Here is a 19,465-nt window from a genome sequence, read left to right as displayed (position 1 = left end):
AGGAATGTTGTCCAGGTTGCTGGGAGAACACCCTACTTTTCCTGAAGCACAGAGCAAGCAGATGTAGCCTCAATTTAGCATCACATCAGAAGGACAGTACGTCTAACAGTGCAACTGTCTGTCAGTTAGCACCATACAAGAATGGCAGCTTGCATTCTGCCCCCAAATCCAAAGGTTGGGTTTAAAACCACAATTTGTGGCTCAGTAGGCAATTGTACCACATATCCTGAGCTATAGACAAGGTCCTAGGTTTGATTCCCCAATTTGTGCTGAATTAGCACATTAACCAGGACGGCAGCAAAGCTCTTGATCACCACGCAAGGAGTGCCCCTCTGTTGGAAAATGTGTGGGTTGGTGCCAGGGTGCCTCCCCCCCTCCCCAAATAGCGGGGAAATTAAGCTGTCAAGCACAGGGCCTCCCTGCAAGCATGGCCGAGGTACCAGGAGAGGTCCTGACATCCTTGGAGTGCACCCAGGCCCCCACAACACCTGGGGCAAATGGGGAGGGGGGAGGGAGGGGGGCGGACACACAGAGAGAGAGCTGGCAGATCACTCGAGGCCCGGGCACGGTGACTGTGCAGCGGGAATGCCACTCTCAGCAGCCGCGGTGCCAGCTTGTCCCCCAGGGCACCGGCCTCGCTGAGAATCAAACTTTCGCCCTCACTCCAGAAGCTTCCCTTTCCGTACCTGAGGCCACCACACAAGCCGGCATGACCAAAAACAAACAAGCGGCCGAAATAAACACCGCGCGCCGGTCTCTCAGCAGCAAAACTCGGAGACAATTCATCCCTCCCGCCAGCAACACCCCAGGCCTCGCAAACATGACGCGACAGCCTCACTTCACTCTGCCACGGGGGGGGGGCCTTGTATCAGATTGATAGGCGCATCCGCCAATCACCAACTCCTATCCCTGACCATGCCAACGGCCCACTGCCGTATTAGCCAATAGAAGCGAAGTGAAGGCGGGACATCCTGATTTGAATGCTGAGTTTTGAAGCCAATTCGTGCTGCTTGGAGGGGAGTGATTGACAGCAACAACTGCCAGAAGTTTTAAAGGTGCAATGAAATGTATCATTTTTATTTGTTTCTCATTTCTCTTCTGAATAAACTCTGATGGGGTCAGTCCACATGCAGCCATTGCCCAATGGTTTCTCTCCCAAATTGGCCATTAGTGTGTGAACCCTAGTGTATGCTACTACACAAAAGAAATTTGACCACAGAGGCATCACCACAAAGCCCAGTTTTATCATTGACACATGCATCTTTCTTGAAAAGGGTCAGTGATTAATGATAAACACAGACACTTTAACTCTCTTTTCTCCCTCACCCAGGGTTGCCATCTCTGGTTGGACGTATTCCTGGATGTTCCATCACATGCCCTCCAGCCTCCAATTGTCCCATTTCCATTACTGGTCTGCCACGTCCATCCTCATGTTGCCCCACTTTCCCTCAACCAATTAGAAAACAAACAGAAACTTCCCTACCTGATTGAGTGATTCTTGTCTCTCAGTCAAACAGCCTTTTCCTCCATCTCCAATATTTCTCATAACATTTATTTCTCAATAAAAGAAAATGGAAAATAAAATTGCACAATTCTTTGTAATGATCCCGATGATTTTTCTCCTGGAGATGTTCGCAGCAGTGTTTGGGAGATTAATTAATTCCTAGAGATCCAGGACAATCCTGGAGGGTTGGCACCCCTATTCCCGTTCTCGCTGAAGGGTTGAGGCCAATATTAGCACTCCCATTGCCAGCCGAGGTGAGGTCAATTAAAGCTCTGCAAACCTGGGACATCCCTGCTCTGTATAGTTCAGCAATACACCAGGCAATGCATCAAAAATGTATACATTTTGTCTAACAGCAGTTACTTTTTATCTTTACAGCTTTCTTACTGTGAGGCAGGACATTTATTCAGTTTTGGTAATTTAATCCCACAGGAACATCTGCCTTGGCACTGCATTATGTGATGACAATATAAAAAAACTTCAGAACTGACTACCATGATACAGTCTTCGCAAGTTCAGCAGCTGATTACAGAAAATAGGTAAATAATTAAGAGAGACATCAAAAGTGTTTATGCATGGTTTCAAAATAAACTAAGAAACATTTCAGACTGATACTCCTATAGTCTCACTTTTCCAGAACTGGTTTATCCAATTCAGGGTCGTGAGGAGTCAGAGCCTATCCCGACAGACAATGGGCATTAGGCAGGGTCCACCCAGGGTCCACCCAGGATGGGACGCCAGTCCATCACAGGGCACACACTCACACTGACACACACTAAGGGACAGTTTTACCATAGCCAATCCACCTAACCTGCACGTCTTTGGATGGTGGGAGGAGACCGGAGCACCTGGCGGAAACCACATGGACACGTGGAGAACGTGCAAACTCCACACGGACGGACACGTGGTCAGAATCAAACATGTTTTTTAAAAACAGATTACAAAGTCCTGCCATGAGCAATTTCCTGGCAGCCAAAAATGGGCCAAGATTATGTTGTAAGGTGTTGAGCATAGTTCGTTAGGTTTTATTAAGGTATTCGTAGTCTTAGTAGTTCAATAGTAAGTATTTATTAACTACTAGAAACTATATACATCGGTACAGTAAAGGCCCAAGATAGGAGCTGTCTCCATGCTTGCTTCTACACACGGCTCTGTCCAACACTACACTGACCCCTCGGTGCGGGTCATGTGTTCTCTTACATCACTACGTGAGAGGTACCTTACTCGGTCCCACACTGACCCTTTATGTGCCAGACCTTCTACCACACCTTCCCCCTAAGTCTTTATCCAATGTATTGACAAGTGGTCCCAGTTTACTCCATGTTATTACATCATTACTACTACCCCATTTCCCCACCCCCTCAAGTCCCTGAGTTCATAGATTCGGGGGTCTGGAGGCTTTATAACCCTTCCATGTCTTGTTCTCATTACCATCGGAGGAGTGGTAGGCTCTGCTGCTGCTGGTAAACTTTGTTGAATCGGAGATTGTTCCAGCATCTGGGTGTCTTTTCACCCTCTTTTTCTGTTCTTTGGCATTGAATCGCTCTTTGTTGATTCCCCGATTGGAGAGATAGACGGTGGTTAGTTTATCCCACTCTTTACGGAGCGGATGAATTCTGAGGTCATCTCTATAGTATTTTTTCTCTTCCTTCGTGCGGCTTGCTGTGAGGCATGCTGGGATGAAAGATGGCTCTTCCTGTTGTGAGAGTGTGACTTGGTAGTAAGCTCACCTTTGTGTTTGGCTGTGTGATGTGCTGTTGTCAATGGATGGCTGCTACTCGATTCCAGCATCATTTGTGGCCCTGTCATGCTGACTGGGGTTTGCAGCGTCTGCTCCATGGTCTCAGGATTTAACTCTCCAACTGGCGTCGGAGACTGAGGTTGAGGCTCTTCTTGTTGCTGGTTCTTCTCTTGACCGTCATCTACTCGAGGTGTCCTGGTATCCATCTGAGTGGTTGGCAGGTCTGACCAATGAGAGGTTTCTGGCACCTGTAACAAAAGTGGACAAACCTGCTCTGTAAAGGGAGAAGACCATTCAGAGCTGAAGTCCCAGTTGAGAGAATCTTCCTTGTTTGAGCTCTTGGGAACTTGCAGTTCTGAATAATTTACATAGTCTTAGGTAGTTAAACGGCAAGTATTTATTAACTACTAGAAACTATACATGGGTAGAGTCAAGGTCCAAGCTAGGAGCTGTCTCTATGCTTGCTTCTACACAGGGCTCTGTCCAATACTGCACTGACCTAGGTGTGGGTCATGTGTTCTCTTATGTCACTGTGTGAACGGTACTGTACTCAGTCCCACGTTAAACCTTTATGTGCCAGACCCTTATACTACAGATTTTCATCTGTTGAAAATAACAATATCTTTGATGCTGTTGCATAAGGCAGCTTGTAGGCGAGTGTGTAGAAGCTATAACACATTGAGGGGTGACACCACAAGCCATAAGCACAAGTACAAGCTGTTGTATCAATGCCATTTCAACCCAGAGATGTCAGTTCTTTGAAACATATTCCTCCTACCTATGTTATTTGGCATAATCACCTCTGAATCAGAAGTCTACCGATTTAAATCCCACTCCAGAGATTTGACTGCAAAAATCTAGGCTGACATTTCTGCACAGTACTGAGGGAGCACTGCACTTTTGGAGGTAGAGCCTTTCAGGTAAGATATAAAAGATTCCATGGCATAATTTTGAAGAAGAACAGGAGACTTCTCCCTGGTGCATTCAGCCAATATTTATGCCTCAGACAAGACATAAAAGCAGATGAACTGCTGATCAGCACATTGCTGTTTGTGGGATGTTGCTGTGCACACAGATTGGCTGCCATATTTCCTACCATTAGGAATTGTGAGGAAAATATCAAAATTTGCTGATAGCACCAAATTGCAGGGATGGCAAATGATTATGGAAATTGTGTAAAACTGCCAAATGGTAAGATTTTAAATGGAACAGAAGAACAGTTGGACCTTTATGTATGGGACTCACTTCCTTCCCACACGACACATCCACTATGAGGAATTCACTCCCCACTGCCTACACTTCAATACACAAAGACACGCACGCACACTCTCTCTCTCTCTCAAAGGTGGCTAAACAACTAGACAAGGCCAAACTGAATCCCTGAATCCCTGTTTTTATTTAGAGGCTTGGATGCAAAAGCAAGGAAGATATGTTGAACTTGTACAAAACTTTAGGCTGCAGTTGGGATATTGTGTACAGTTTGGGGTACCACATTATAGGAAACATATAAAAGCAATGGGTAAGGTGCAGTGTAGATAAAGCACAACCATGAAGGGAGACTAGAGAAGTGAGGGTTTTTTTTTTACTGGGCTGAGAAGAATGAATGGTGACCTAATTTGAGTTCTTCAAGATTATGAAGGGTGGTGATGAGGTAGAGAGTGATCGATTGGTCAACAAAGCAGTAACAAGAGCGCATGTTTTAAGATAATCATTAAATTCTTTGTACTGGGTAGTTAGAATGTGGAGTTCTCTGTCACAAACCATTGTCAAAACCGAGTCCCTGAATTCTTTTGAAAGGGAATTAAATAGTTGCTTGGAAAAGAGGAACATGAAAGGGTATGCAGAGTGAGTAGGAGAGTGGGATTAGACTGGACCGTTCAGCTGGAGATAAAAAACTACAGCAAAGCAGATGGGCCAAATGGCCTGTACAATTATGTGAAGTAATTGCACGCCTTCATGTTGTTTCCATGTGATAAATGGCGGAATGGTGCACAGCATTACATGCTCTAACCTCCAGTGGTGGGCAAATTTGGTTGAAGATAATGAAGAGTGTCATGTCTGTGCACTCCCTGGTGTCTCCTAGACAAGAGGCATTGGCAGTGGCCTCAGAGCAGGTCATACATCTGCCCCCTTAGCTAAGGCATCAAACTCAGAAAGCGGTTACAAAACTGACACTGTTCAAACATTCTTAGCCCTCCTGCAAAACTGGTGCTAATGCCCCTTTAAAACTTAAGATTTGAACTACAGCCGTCTGAGCTCTATAGTATGTTGCATGTTACATTAATTATTTGTAATCTGTCTCAAACGCTCTTCTTCATTGTTACTTCCTGTTTCTCGTCACCATATTTGGGGCCTGGTTGGGAAATTGAAAGTGACAGCTGCTATGTCATGCTCACAGCTCCTTCCTTCTCTCTTGTTCCATGATGGGGGATTTTTATTACTTGCAGTTGTTTCCGCTAAACGGAACCAAATCAGAAACTCTGTGTTTTTATTTATTTGCCACATAATAAAGCCCCCTCCCCTGCACCTTACACCCACACTACAGTTCAAATGTCCCTGGTCCTTTTTATCATGTCTTTAATTAACTGTTTATTGAAATATTTCATTTCTGATGTAAATTGTGGGTTCAGGCTCCATTCCAGAGACTTGGGCACATAATCCAGGTTGCCACTCCCTGTGCAGTACTGAGGGAGTGCTGCATTGTCAGAAGAGCCATTAAACCGAGGTCCCATTTGCCTGTTTGGGTGAATATTAAAGATCCCAATGCACTATCAAAAGAAGAGCAGAGAGTTCTCCTAGTGTCCTGACCAACGGCACCAAAAGAAAAACATTATTGTGCATAGTATTTTGCTGAGCAATGTCAAAGTATGCAATATACTTAATCTAACATCGACTGCCCAATTTTACTTTCCCTGCATTCTCAACCGTTAACACTTTGTTCTCTGCTCCAACTGGTTCCCCCTCAGGTCCCACATTCTTTCGCTAAAACAAGGGCAAGAGATTGTTTGTTTATCACGGCGCCTTGCATTCCAATGAAAGATACACACCTGAAAATGCCTTCTCTCTTTCCACCTGCTAACTGACTTGCTGTGCATTTCCATCTTTTCTGCTTTTGCTTCTCAGTCACCTCTTCTGTCCCTGGCCCTCCTCTGCAAGAGTGATTCTAAAGACCACCAGATATCTCTCAGCAAATTTAAGAGACAGTTTCAACTTCAGGTTGCAACTGAGAAGCAGAAGCAAGTCACATCCACAGCCTTTTCCATGTCCTGGAGAGGGAGCATGCAGTGTCTGCCAGTACACTCGAGGCCTCCCACAACTGGTGGCACTGGAGGTACTAGAAAGTATCGCCGGCACGGGTGGAAGTATTCTAATTTCATTTGATAAGTTTCCTTTCATCTTTATAATTTAGTTTCTTATTAGTTGAGCCCCTTTAAAAGAGGGCACTTTTGTTAGATTATTTTTGAATTGGATTGATGACACCGGGTCAGCCTATTGTCCAATTCGAAAAGTAGAAACATATGACATTGAACCTTTCGAACATCTGATATACCCAGTGTGATATATGCAGGGTGTTATTTTCCCCCTGTGATGCAAAGGATATGTTAAAAGAATAAAACATAGGCTTAAGTATCTTCCACAGCATGAGGGAGTTTGAGATGATGCTTATTCTCTGTGTAAGCTATAACATTATCTCAAGCTCCTTCGATGAGTTGGTGTTGTGTGGAGGCAGTTCAGCCTCACCCCTAAAAGGGACAGCCTTGTTAGACCTAATGGGCTTTTTCTGTTCCTACAAATTCTTACGTTCTTAATGTAATATTGTAAAGAAAATCTCTCCTCTGGGCCTAACAGTTTGATGCAGGACAATCAGAAATCAAAAAACTGCAGATTCTGGGAACCTGAAATTAAACTGAAAATTGCTGGGGACATTCAGCAGGTCAGGCAGTATCTGTGGAGGGAACAGAGGAGTTAATGTTTCAGCTCTGGACCTATTGCCAAAACTGTTAATTTATCTGCAATGTACCATTCAGTCCCTAGTTCATCAACCACTAAGGATTCCCTTGGCTTTGTTTACACCATAAATTCCTGATCTCAGTAAAATACCAATACAACTGGACAGAAAAGGATCAAGCTGTGATGGCTGACCTTGAATAGGGTGCAATGAATGAGTTAAGGCACTTACTCAACGACACTTTGTTTACAGGTGTATTCTTTTGAAATGGTGCTGCTTTACATACCCCTAAAAAGGAGGGTGAGTGAGATTCCTTTCAGGCTTGGTAGAATCCTTTGAAATAAAAATTGAGTGGGTGCTGAAGAAAGATCAGTACTCATAAATGAGTAGCTTGGGATCTGTGGGTGGGAAGATGTGTACACGTAGGAGGAAGCAAGCATATGGAACCAGAGAGATTGATTGTGGCCTTCCAAAAACAGCCCAACAGTGAATATATTAGGACAATTAGGACAGAGCCCAGGCGCTCTGTCAACATCTTCCATTCAGACATCGCCCACCCCCGCATAGACACTCGAAGCTAATTAATTTTATTTTTGCTCTTTGTTTCTGCAGACTTATTCTGGTTCTCTACGCAATTCACTGCTTACTTGCTGCCATGTTTGCGCTGTCACTTAATTTGTTGTTGCTGAGCAACAATCTCCTTCATCTCTGTCACCAGCACAGGCTCAAATAGGTTAAAAAGGAACCCCTCCTCTCCCCTCCCCACTGCATAGCTGAGCCCTGCAGAGCATGGGGACCATGGGTTCGATCTCCAATCTGTGCTGAGTTGATGAACCTCCAACAGCACGGACCTAAGAAGTAGTATTACAATTGGTCTCAGTGCCCATGAATAAAAGGCAAAGTTTTAAGTACTTTACTTTCTTCATTCTGATGATGTTATCCCAACTATACATTTATACATTGTACAATCCTATGAGGGTGAGGTGAGTATGACAACAGGAATCCACTTACAGGCTCCACATTATAATCTCTTGATAAATATTATTGTTTAAAATGTGACAAGTGTCACAATGCTGTTACTAATTTGCTTTAAGAAGTGTAATTACCCTCTCAGCCACTCACTTTTCTAATGAAAACATAATCAATAATTATTAGCTGGTGGCATTGTGGTGTGACCAGAACTATGTGGAAATGTTAAGCAGTGGTGGGGGGGTGTTGTTGGTGGGGGGGGGGTGTGTGTGTGTGTGTGTGTGTGTGTGGAGGGGGGTGGGGGTGGTGTGTGAGGGTGGTGGTGGGGGTTCTGACTGGAGTGCAGGATGGGGGCAATCCCAGGACAGGAGAACTGCCAATCTCATGGTCCCGGGGAAGGAAGTCAGAGGCCTGGGTCAGGGAGGTCAGAGACCTGCAGGGCGAAGGTCAGAGGAGGAAAGGTCAGAGGCCTGGGGCAGGGAGGTCAGAGACCTGCAGGGGGAAGGTCAGAGGAGAAAAGGTTGGAGGCCTGGGCCAGGGAGGTCAGAGACCTGCAGGGAGAAGGTCAGAGGAGGAAAGGTCAGAGGCCTGGGGAGGGGATCAGAGGCCTCATGGGGAAGCCTAGGGTGGGAAGTGTCTGATTGCGGGATTTGCCCAGGTAGGCATGCTGGATCCACACCTCTTGGATCTGGGAGCCCTCACCTGAATGAAGTTGCCAGGTTTTCCAAGGCCTGGGAAACCCGACCATCCCCAGCTAAAATCAAAAAGTAGAAAAGCAACAAGGCCTGCATCCCAACACTGAGGATGGCAGGGTAGAGTTCATGCTAGTGTTGGAGTGTACATATGCTATAGAAGGAGCAGAATTGATAGAATGAATGGCCTTTTTAATTTTGCTGCTTTATGTTGTGTTCGGAGTGTAAAGTTAAAATAGGAATTCTGAAAAACTGGCTTCAAGAAGAACAATGGATAGTTTTTTATTATTCATTCACGGGATGTGGGTGTCGCTGGCTAGGCCAGCATTTATTGCCCATCCCTAGTTGCCCTTGAGAAGGTGGTGGTGAGCTGCCTTCCTGAACCGCTGCAGTCCCGTGTGATGGAGGTACACCCACAGTGCTGTTAGGGAGGGAGTTCCAGGATTTTGACCCAGCGACAGTGAAGGAACGGCCGATATATTTCCAGTAAAGTGTGTTAGAAACACTCCCCCTGCAATTTCCACAGTCTCCAGAGGGAGACCAGTGTAACCCTAAGCAAAACCAAGTAAAGAGCTAAAAAAAATCCACTTGCCGCATTTCGCTGAAGTTTCCTCCCCATCACTCACTGAAGTTACGGCAAGAGATCAGGAGAATCCCCTAGGAATTCAGGCCACTGTTTCCATGTTGCCCCATTCTTGGCCACAATGATGCATTTTAGCACAGATCCAATCATGATATCCAATCTGTCAGACAGCTTAGGTATTAAGAAAGGCGTGCAATTATATAGTGCCTTTCACAACCTCAGGATGTCCCAAAGCACTTTACAGTCAATGAGGTACATTTGAAGCATGGTCTCTGTTTTAATGTAGGAGAGGCAGCACCCAATTTGTGCATAGACAGCTCCCATGAACAGCAATGTGATAATGACCAGATGGTCTATTTTCATGATGTTGATTGAGGGATAAATATTACCAGACACCAGGGAGAACTCCCCTGCAATAGTGCAATGTAAAACTTTCTTCCTTTAAATACCCACTCAAACGTATAGTTCGTTTGACCTTCAGCTAACAAGAAAACAAATCAATGGCTCACTCACAACAATTGTTATGCTTAATGGGGTAAATTTATTTATACAGGTTTAAAATGGGCACAGATTTAAAATAGTTACAGAAAATGATTTCTAACTTAATAGGTTGAGAAAGAAGAGAATAGAAAAAAATAAAAGAGAACAAAACTGCTTTGTTACTTTACTCCCAACAAATGAACACTTCACCAATATCTAGCATTAATTAGAATGCTGAAATATGTTACCAGTAAACTCAATCATACAATCACCGAAGTGACCAATTCCTATTGATTGCAGATAACTTTTTCCAATGCTCAGTCAGGTTTTCTCCTTCCCTTGACATTCACCTGAGAGAGCATACAGGGTCTCTGTTCAACAACTCTTCCAACAGTGCAACACCCTCTCGGTACCACTCCTGCAACAGTGCAGCACTCCCTCAGTACTGCCCACACTCCCACAGTGTGGCGCTGCCTCAGCACTGGCCCTCCGACAGTGCGGCGCTCCCTCAATACTAACCATCGGACAGTGCGGCGCTTCCTCAGTACTCATCCTCCGACAGTGCGGCGCTCCCTCGGTACTGACCCTCCGACAGTGCAGCACTCCCTCAATACTGACCATCGGACAGTGCGGCGCTCCCTCAGTCCTGACCATCGGACAGTGTGGCACTCCCTCAGTACTCACCCTCCGACGGTGCGGCACTCCCTCAATACTGACCATCAGACCGCACTGTCAGAGGGTCAGTGATCCCTCAGTACTGACCCTCAGACATATGGTGCTCCCTCAGTACTGACCCTATGACAGTGTGACATTCATTTAGTACTGAAGCTCGGACAGTGTGGCGCTCCCTCAGTACTGACCCCCGGACAGTGCAGCACTCCCTCAATACTGTCCCTTCAATACTGCAATACTCCCTCAGTACTGCCTCTCTCATTGAGGCACTCCCTCAGTACTGACCCTCCAACAGTGCAGCACTCCATCAGTACTAACCCACGGACAGTGCGGTGTCCTCTCAGACAGTGTGGCGCTACCTCAGTACTGACTGTCGGACAGTGTGGTGCTTGCTCAGTACTGACCCTCAGCAACTGCAGTACATCCTCAGTACTTACCCTCAGACACTGTAGTACTCCCTCAGTACTGATCCTCAGACACTGCAGTATTCCCTCAGTACTAACCCTCAGACAGTCTGGTGCTCCCTCAGTACTGACTCTACGACAGTGCAGCACTCCCTCAGTACTGACCCTCAGACAGTGCAGCACTCCCTCAGTACTGACCCTCAGACAGTGCACTACTCCCTCATTACTGACTCTCCGACAGTGCAGTACTCCCTCAACACTGACCCTCGGCATTCCTTCTTCACACTCCCTCAGCGCTGACCCTCTGACAGTGCGGCGCTCCCTCAGCACTGACCCTCTGACAGTGCGGCGCTCCCTCAGCACTGACCCTCTGACAGTGCGGCACTCCCTCAGCGCTGACCCTCCGACAGTGTGGCGCTCCCTCAGCACTGACCCTCTGACAGTGCGGCACTCCCTCAGTACTGCACGGGACTAAAGGTGTGTGTCACTGGGTTTTTGAGCTCAAATCTATGGAATGGGAATCAAACTCACAACTTTCTGATTCAGAGGCAACAGTGCTCCCACTGAGCCAGAGATATATAAGATACGTCAGAGGCTTTACAGCTAAAACATTTAGGTTTGTGGGCTGCTTCTTTTGATGTAAAATCCAGATGGGTTTGATAAAAAGTAGTAAAAAAAAAGTAGGCAGTGTGTGGTTAGTGTCTTGTCTATTCGATAAAAGCCCTCCATTGTGCCTTGTGTCTGCTCCCTCCTGCCGCCCTCTGATCCACATCTCCCCTGGCGATGGACCTTGTTATTTGTTCACATCTGGGCTGCTCGCCGCCCCCGGATCCTCCCACGGACGGACACGCGTCATTCGGCACTGTCTCTCGTGTGGGAGGCGTGAACCGAGCCGGGAATATCCAGAACCCTCTCCAACAAGACTTCAAACACGACAACAACAACAAAAAAGTCCAACACTTCAACAGCAGAGCTAAAAGTAGCAGAGGGGTGGAAGCGGCACAGACTGGGGGATCAGAGTTTACCCATTGGCTGCTCCTGGCAGACTGGGATCCACAGAGAGTGCCTAACATCACGTCAACCAGAGCCCGCAGAACAACTTCAGCCAAGAAGCTCTGACAACTATAAAGGTAAAGGAGAAAGAGACTGGTGATAGCTTAACACTGAGCCAACTCAGGGGTTTAGCCAGGTTCATTCTCTGCCTACCAACTACTGCTTCATTCTAAAGCACTCCCCAAGTAATTACAGATTGAAGATAAGACTGTTCTGTCAACCAGCGTCTGAGGTTGACAGTAGTTGCAAGGTCTGTAATATATATCCTGTAGTTCCACTGAGACTGTAGAAAAAGATTGAGCGCTTTTTAAGACATCCACAGAATCAACTGAGATTAAATTACAGCCTGTGAAACAACTGCATGGTATTTTTATGTATATTGTCTTTGCACTAAAAAAATGAAATATCCAATCATTTGAATTAAGCCACGTAAATAACAGGAAAGTGGGAGTTTAGAGCGAAAGCAAAACAATTATTGGGTAAGTTGAATTAAGCAACTTTGAGCTAAGATGAGGAGACTGTGCTGATTATGTGCAGGAACATAAAAATGTACTGAACTAGCAATGTTCATCTCGTAAAGTATAAACTGTAACATATATCCAGAGTATAATGTACACTGATTGTAAATGGCATATACTGACCGTGTGTAATATATACTGACTGCATGTAATATGCCATGTAGTATATACTGATTGTATATAATATATGCTGATAGTGGTGGGTGTAAGATGATGATGACAGTTTTGTATGACATTATAACCTCATAACGCAAGTTTATGTTTCAACGGGGGATTAGTACCACATAAGCTATTTGGTATGGATTATAAAATACAAGTTTTTATTTAGCAGGAGTATTAAACCAATTTCCTTTCTTTGTTCTGTAATCATTCCAATTTTCTTCCCTATACAGTCCATTTTATTGCAATATTTAAACAAGATTGATTCTGAAATGAAGCATCTCTCATATCTGGGGAGGGTCTTCTAACACCTCTCTCTCACTTCTAGGAAGGATGCAGAGAAAGCTGGTCATCTGATCGGTAACCCGTCTCCCATCCCTGCCTTCCAACCACCCTCTCCCATTTCTTTCTCTATTTTATCATACTTTTGACAGTGCTCCACTGAACTTTGCTGCACTGTCCCTTCTAAGTCCAAATTCACCACCCTACACATTCTTCCTGCTCACTACATTCTCGCCATGTTGACATTAAGACTCGTCCTTTCCCAGGTTATGAAACTAGAATTTCTCAGTCTTTCCTTCTATATGCTGCAGACTTTTAGAATCTAGCCCTGAAGTCACTTCTATATAATCTATCTCTTCTCATTTATTCAAACTTACAAAGTTACCATAGGAATGAGAATTGGGTCCATCAATGCTCACCCTATTGAATTAATAATGCAACCACATATACTACTTTCTCCAATCATAGTAATTGCCAACTCCTGCAGTACAGGGATCCAGTAGTTATTGATGGATAGTTCATGGATCCTGTTGTTAATGGAAGGTTCAGGGATCCAGCAGTTGTTAAAGGGTGGTTCAGGGATCCAGCAGTTGTTAACGGGTGGTTCAGGGATCCAGCAGTTGTTAAAGGGTGGTTCAGGGATCCAGCAGTTGTTAATGGATGGGTCAGGGATCCAGCAGTTCTTAATTGATGGTTCAGGGATCCAGCAGTTGTTAAAGGGTGGTTCAGGGATCCAGCAGTTGTTAACGGGTGGTTCAGGGATCCAGCAGTTGTTAATGGGTGGGTCAGGGATCCAGCAGTTCTTAATTGATGGTTCAGGGATCCAGCAGTTGTTAACGGGTGGTTCAGGGATCCAGCAATTGTTAACGGGTGGTTCAGGGATCCAGCATCTGTTAACGGGTGGTTCAGGGATCCAGCAGTTGTTGATGGATGGGTCAGGGATCCAGCAGCTGTTAACGGGTGGTTCAGGGATCCAGCAGTTGTTAACGGGTGGTTTAGGGATCCAGCAGCTGTTAACGGGTGGTTCAGGGATCCAGCAATTGTTAACGGGTGGTTCAGGGATCCAGCATCTGTTAACGGGTGGTTCAGGGATCCAGCAGCTGTTAATGGATGGGTCAGGGACCCAGCAGTTGTTAATGGATGGGTCAGGGATCCAGCAGTTATTAATTGATGGTTCAGGGATCCAGCAGTTGTTAACGGGTGGTTCAGGGATCCAGCAGTTGTTAACAGGTGGTTCAGGGATCCAGCAGTTGTTAACGAGTGGTTCAGGCATCCAACAGTTGTTAACGGGTGGTTCAGGGATCCAGCAGTTGTTAATGGATGGGTCAGGGATCCAGCAGTTGTTAACGGGTGGTTCAGGGATCCAGCAGTTGTTAACGGGTGGTTCAGGGATCCAGCAGTTGTTAACGGATGGTTTAGGGATCCAGCAGTTGTTAATGGATGGATCAGGGATCCAGCAGTTGTTAACGGATGGTTTAGGGATCCAGCAGTTGTTAATGGATGGGTCAGGGATCCAGCAGTTATTAACGGGTGGTTCAGGGATCCAGCAGTTGTTAACGGGTGGTTCAGGGATCCAGCAGTTGTTAACGGGTGGTTCAGGGATCCAGCAGCTGTTAACGGGTGTGTCAGGGATCCAGAAGTTGTTAACGGATGGTTCAGGGATCCAGCAGCTGTTAACGGATGGTTCAGGGATCCAGCAGTTGTTAACGGTTTGGTCAGGGATCCAGCAGTTGTTAACGGGTGCTTCAAGGATCCAGCAGTTGTTAACGGGTGGTTCAGGGATCCAGCAGTTGTTAACGGGTGGTTCAGGGATCCAGCAGTTGTTAACGGATGGTTTAGGGATCCAGAAGTTGTTAACGGGGGGTTCAGGGATCCAGCAGCTGTTAACGGATGGTTCAGGGATCCAGCAGCTGTTAACGGATGGTTCAGGGATCCAGCAGTTATTAATTAATGGTTAAGGGAACCAGCAGTCGTTAACGGGTTTCAGGGATCCAGCAGTTGTTAACGGGTGGTTCAGGGTTCCAGCAGTTATTAATTAATGGTTAAGGGATCCAGCAGTTGTTAACGGGTGGTTCAGGGATCCAGCAGTTATTAATTGATGGTTCCGGGATCCAGCAGTTGTTAATGGGTGGTTCAGGGATCCAGCAGTTGTTAATTGATGGTTCAGGGATCCAGTAGTTGTTAATCGATGGTTCAGGGATCCAGCAGTTGTTAACGGGTGGTTCAGGGATCCAGCAGTTGTTAACGGATGGTTTAGGGATCCAGCAGTTGTTAATGGATGGGTCAGGGATCCAGCAGTTGTTAGCGGATGGTTTAGGGATCCAGCAGTTGTTAATGGATGGGTCAGGGATCCAGCAGTTGTTAACGGGTGGTTCAGGGATCCAGCAGTTGTTAACGGTTGGTTCAGGGATCCAGCAGTTGTTAACGGATGGTTCAGGGATCCAGCAGTTATTAACGGGTGTTTCAGGGATCCAACACTTGTTAATGGGTGTGTCAGGGATCCAGCAGTTGTTAACGGGTGGTTCAGGGATCCAGCAGTTGTTAACGGGTGGTTCAAGGATCCAGCAGTTGTTAACGGGTGGTTCAAGGATCCAGCAGTTGTTAACGGATGGTTCAAGGATCCAGCAGTTGTTAACGGATGGTTCAAGGATCCAGCAGCTGTTAACGGATGGTTCAGGGATCCAGCAGCTGTTAACGGATGGTTCAGGGATCCAGCAGTTGTTAACGGGTGGTTCAAGGATCCAGCAGTTGTTAACGGGTGGTTCAAGGATCCAGCAGTTGTTAACGGATGGTTCAAGGATCCAGCAGTTGTTAACGGGTGGTTCAGGGATCCAGCAGTTGTTAACGGATGGCTCAGGGATCCAGCAGTTGTTAACGGGTGGTTCAGGGATCCAGCAGTTGTTAATGGGTGGTTCAGGGATCCAGCAGTTATTAATTAATGGTTAAGGGATCCAGCAGTTGTTAACGGGTGGTTCAGGGATCCAGCAGTTATTAATTGATGGTTCAGGGATCCAGCAGTTGTTAATGGGTGGTTCAGGGATCCAGCAGTTGTTAATTGATGGTTCAGGGATCCAGCAGTTGTTAATCGATGGTTCAGGGATCCAGCAGTTGTTAATGGGTGGTTCAGGGATCCAGCAGTTGTTAACAGGTGGTTCAGGGATCCAGCAGCTGTTAATGGGTGGTTCAGGGATCCAGCAGTTGTTAACGGGTGGTTCAGAGATCCAGCAGTTATTAATTAATGGTTAAGGGATCCAGCAGTTGTTAACGGGTGGTTCAGGGATCCAGCAGTTATTAATTGATGGTTCAGGGATCCAGCAGTTGTTAATGGGTGGTTCAGGGATCCAGCAGTTGTTAATTGATGGTTCAGGGATCCATCAGTTGTTAATCGATGGTTCAGGGATCCAGCAGTTGTTAATGGGTGGTTCAGGGATCCAGCAGTTGTTAACAGGTGGTTCAGGGATCCAGCAGCTGTTAATGGGTGGTTCAGGGATCCAGCAGCTGTTAATGGGTGGTTCAGGGATCCAGCAGTTGTTAACGGGTGGTTCAAGGATCCAGCAGTTGTTAACGGGTGGTTCAGGGATCCAGCAGCTGTTAATGGATGGGTCAGGGATCCAGCAGCTGTTAATGGATGGGTCAGGGATCCAGCAGTTGTTAACGGGTGGTTCAGGGATCCAGCAGTTGTTAACGGGTGGTTCAGGGATCCAGCAGTTGTTAACGGGTGGTTCAGGGATCCAGCAGTTGTTAACGGGTGGTTCAGGGATCCAGAAGTTGTTAACGGGTGGTTCAGGGATCCAGAAGTTGTTAACGGGTGGTTCAGGGATCCAGCAGCTGTTAACGGGTGGTTCAGGGATCCAGCAGTTGTTAACGGGTGGTTCAGGGATCCAGCAGCTGTAAACGGGTGGTTCAGGGATCCAGCAGCTGTAAACGGGTTGTTCAGGGATCCAGCAGCTGTAAACGGGTGGTTCAGGGATCCAGCGGCCGTTAATGGATGGGTCAGGGATCCAGCAGTTGTTAATGGATGGTTCAGGGATCCAGCAGTTGTTAACGGGTGGTTCAGGGATCCAGCAGTTGCTTCTCCCCCAACCACTTGCTGCCCTGTCTACCATTAAATCTTTTACTTAAAAAAACAATTTTAGTGAATCCTCTCTGATGTAAAGTTTCACTTTTTAATGCCATGCTGTTGACTGCACTTCCAGCTCTTCTTGCTGGAAAGAGGGTGATGGTGCCCGAAAATGATGGGAAATGATCTACCTCCATGGTCGCCTTTGGCACAATGGCCTCAGCATTGTTTACCGGCGCCTATCTTTGCGTAGCCAGAGTAGCCCCTGGAGTCATGCATTAAGCCTGTTTCAAATGAAAGTTGAGCTCCTAAGTACCTTTATTGCTAGTTTTTGACTGAGTTTATGTTGTGCCCACTCTGGGCAGTATTAACTAGTGTCCTAGCTGAAGAGAACCCATAAGGTGAATTCCTTGTCATGCTCGAGAGGCTGAGAGAAGTAGCAGGAATGGTCTTGCCAATTCTACGAGCCCTGGCCTCTGCCACACTAGCACCATTGCCAGGCCACTTGGCCAGCAGATCAGAGCCATCCCCATGGACCTACCTTCCGGCCAGGCCCCCTGATGACACATAGTTGGTGGGTGCCCTGAGGCCCTTGAGTTTCTGGCCACACCTGCCAGATCCATTCAAATGTAACTAGGGCTTCAAAATAGACCATGCCTCCCAGCAAGACTACCGAGCAACCAGCCAGTGCCATCTGCTTCTGGGGTAAATCCATCCCATGTCTTAAAACACTTCAGATTTTAAGTTTGTAATGTCTGGACTACCATACAGAGTTTGTGCAGGATGATAGAGTGACTTACAGGGCTGTTATACAATCCATTGCTTCCACCAATACTATAAACCCCCAAGAACAAATCATTTTTTAATACTCCCATGACCAATAAGTGAAACAAAGAATTTAAATAACTGCTGTGTGGGTTGGATCATTTCATTAAACCTTACTGCCTGTCCAGCAACAAGAACCTTGAGCACAGTGGGCATTGCTTGCAAAATGGTGACGTTTATCAGAATCTTGACTGATCTTTAATTAGATAGAAAAACATTCTACTAGTGATAGAATGTGTGAGAAAACATTTCTCCTGTTTTCTTTCTAAACAAAATAGGTTTTGTTCTGAATTATGAGACTAACTGCTGCATTGTTTACTCACAGGTTCAGCACCAACTCACCAGTGATGTCTTTGCCACGAACGCTTGGTGAACTTCAGCTGTACCGTCTCCTCCAGAGGGCCAATCTCCTGGCATATTACGATATGTTCATTCAGCAGGGAGGGGATGACGTGCAGCAGCTCTGTGAGGCTGGGCAGGAAGAGTTCTTGGAAATCATGGCCTTGGTTGGTATGGCTACTAAGCCTCTCCATGTCCGAAGGCTACAGAAGGCCTTACAGGAGTGGGTGGTTAACCCTGCCATTTTCAACCAGCCTCTAGCCCCTGTTCCAGTCAGTAGCATCCCTGTATTTAAACTGTCAAATGCATCTTCGCAGGAGCCAAAGAAGAGGTCAGTCCGTAATGGCAGAGGCACTTCTGCTGAAATGCAAGTCCAGCATCTCCAGACTTTCATCAGTGCATCAGCAAGGAGCGTCAGCCCTAACTCCTCATCTGACAAGGGGGAGAAGAATTCCCTAGTGCATGTTTCGAGTGATGCCCGGGTTTGGCAAGGGTGGCACATGCCAGAGGCTGACAGCAGCCTCACAGAGGACCAGGTTCTCCCCACATCTCCCCACGAGAAAACATATAAACTGGACCTTGACACAGTCCGCGTGATTGCAGAGAGCGTCAGGCACATGATGAATACCTTTCCCAAAAGCCATCCCATGGAACTTTTGAGATTGAACAAGCTGGCAAAATCCATTGGTCACAACTTCCAGATGGATAATAGTAATCCCATTAAGGAGAAGGAAATCCAGAAATACAGAACGATCTGTGTGCGATTTGACTCCAAGCGCAGGGATCGCAAACAGCTGATAAAGCACGAGGTTGGGAACTGATTACAGTACAAGTAATGTAAATAGAGGCAGTTATGACAAAATGCAAGGGACAGAGGGTGGACACAGTTTAATAAAAATATAATTACAGGTAGGGGGATCAAAGGAGTGCTCTGATAGTTGACAATCATTGTAAATACCCACTCCCTTCAAACTTTGTATTGTTGTGTATCAGGGCTGCTATTGTGAAATAAAGAGAAATATACTGTATTTATATCATTTTAGTTTTAAAACATCCTAACGGATCCATATTCTTAATGTTAACAATTAACTCAAATGGGCATCTTTCAATTCTCATACTCTATGGATTTTCTTAATGCTTGGCTTTATCTTGTGCCATGGATGGTTGCTGGGATGCCAAATCTTAAGTCGACCACACACTTTCTTATTCACCACTGCCTACATCACTGATGTCTC

At 46.1% G+C, this 19,465-nt stretch overlaps 1 protein-coding gene and 1 pseudogene across 3 annotated transcripts in view; one reads left to right on the top strand and one right to left on the bottom strand.

Moving 5' to 3' along the window:
• nemp1 (nuclear envelope integral membrane protein 1) overlaps positions 1-838 on the bottom strand; it is a 41,463-nt gene extending 40,625 nt beyond the window's left edge. For both annotated transcript variants that reach the window (XM_078534761.1, XM_078534762.1), the window contains exon 1: positions 687-838. In XM_078534761.1, coding sequence (XP_078390887.1) covers positions 687-822 — 136 coding nt within the window. In that variant the 5' untranslated portion in view covers positions 823-838. The remainder of the gene's footprint in view (positions 1-686) is intronic.
• An 11,001-nt stretch (positions 839-11,839) lies between these two features.
• On the top strand, positions 11,840-19,262 carry LOC144672775 (NGFI-A-binding protein 1 pseudogene; annotated as a pseudogene). Its single transcript, XR_013574166.1, has 2 exons — positions 11,840-12,124; positions 18,217-19,262. The product of XR_013574166.1 is annotated as an NGFI-A-binding protein 1 pseudogene (transcript).
• The last annotated feature ends 203 nt before the right edge of the window (positions 19,263-19,465 follow it).

This window comes from Cetorhinus maximus, chromosome X (genome assembly GCF_964194155.1).
Source record: "Cetorhinus maximus chromosome X, sCetMax3.hap1.1, whole genome shotgun sequence".
NCBI lineage: Eukaryota > Metazoa > Chordata > Chondrichthyes > Lamniformes > Cetorhinidae > Cetorhinus > Cetorhinus maximus.
Note: the sequence above shows the minus strand (reverse complement) of the source record. Positions and strands in the feature narration are given on the sequence as shown.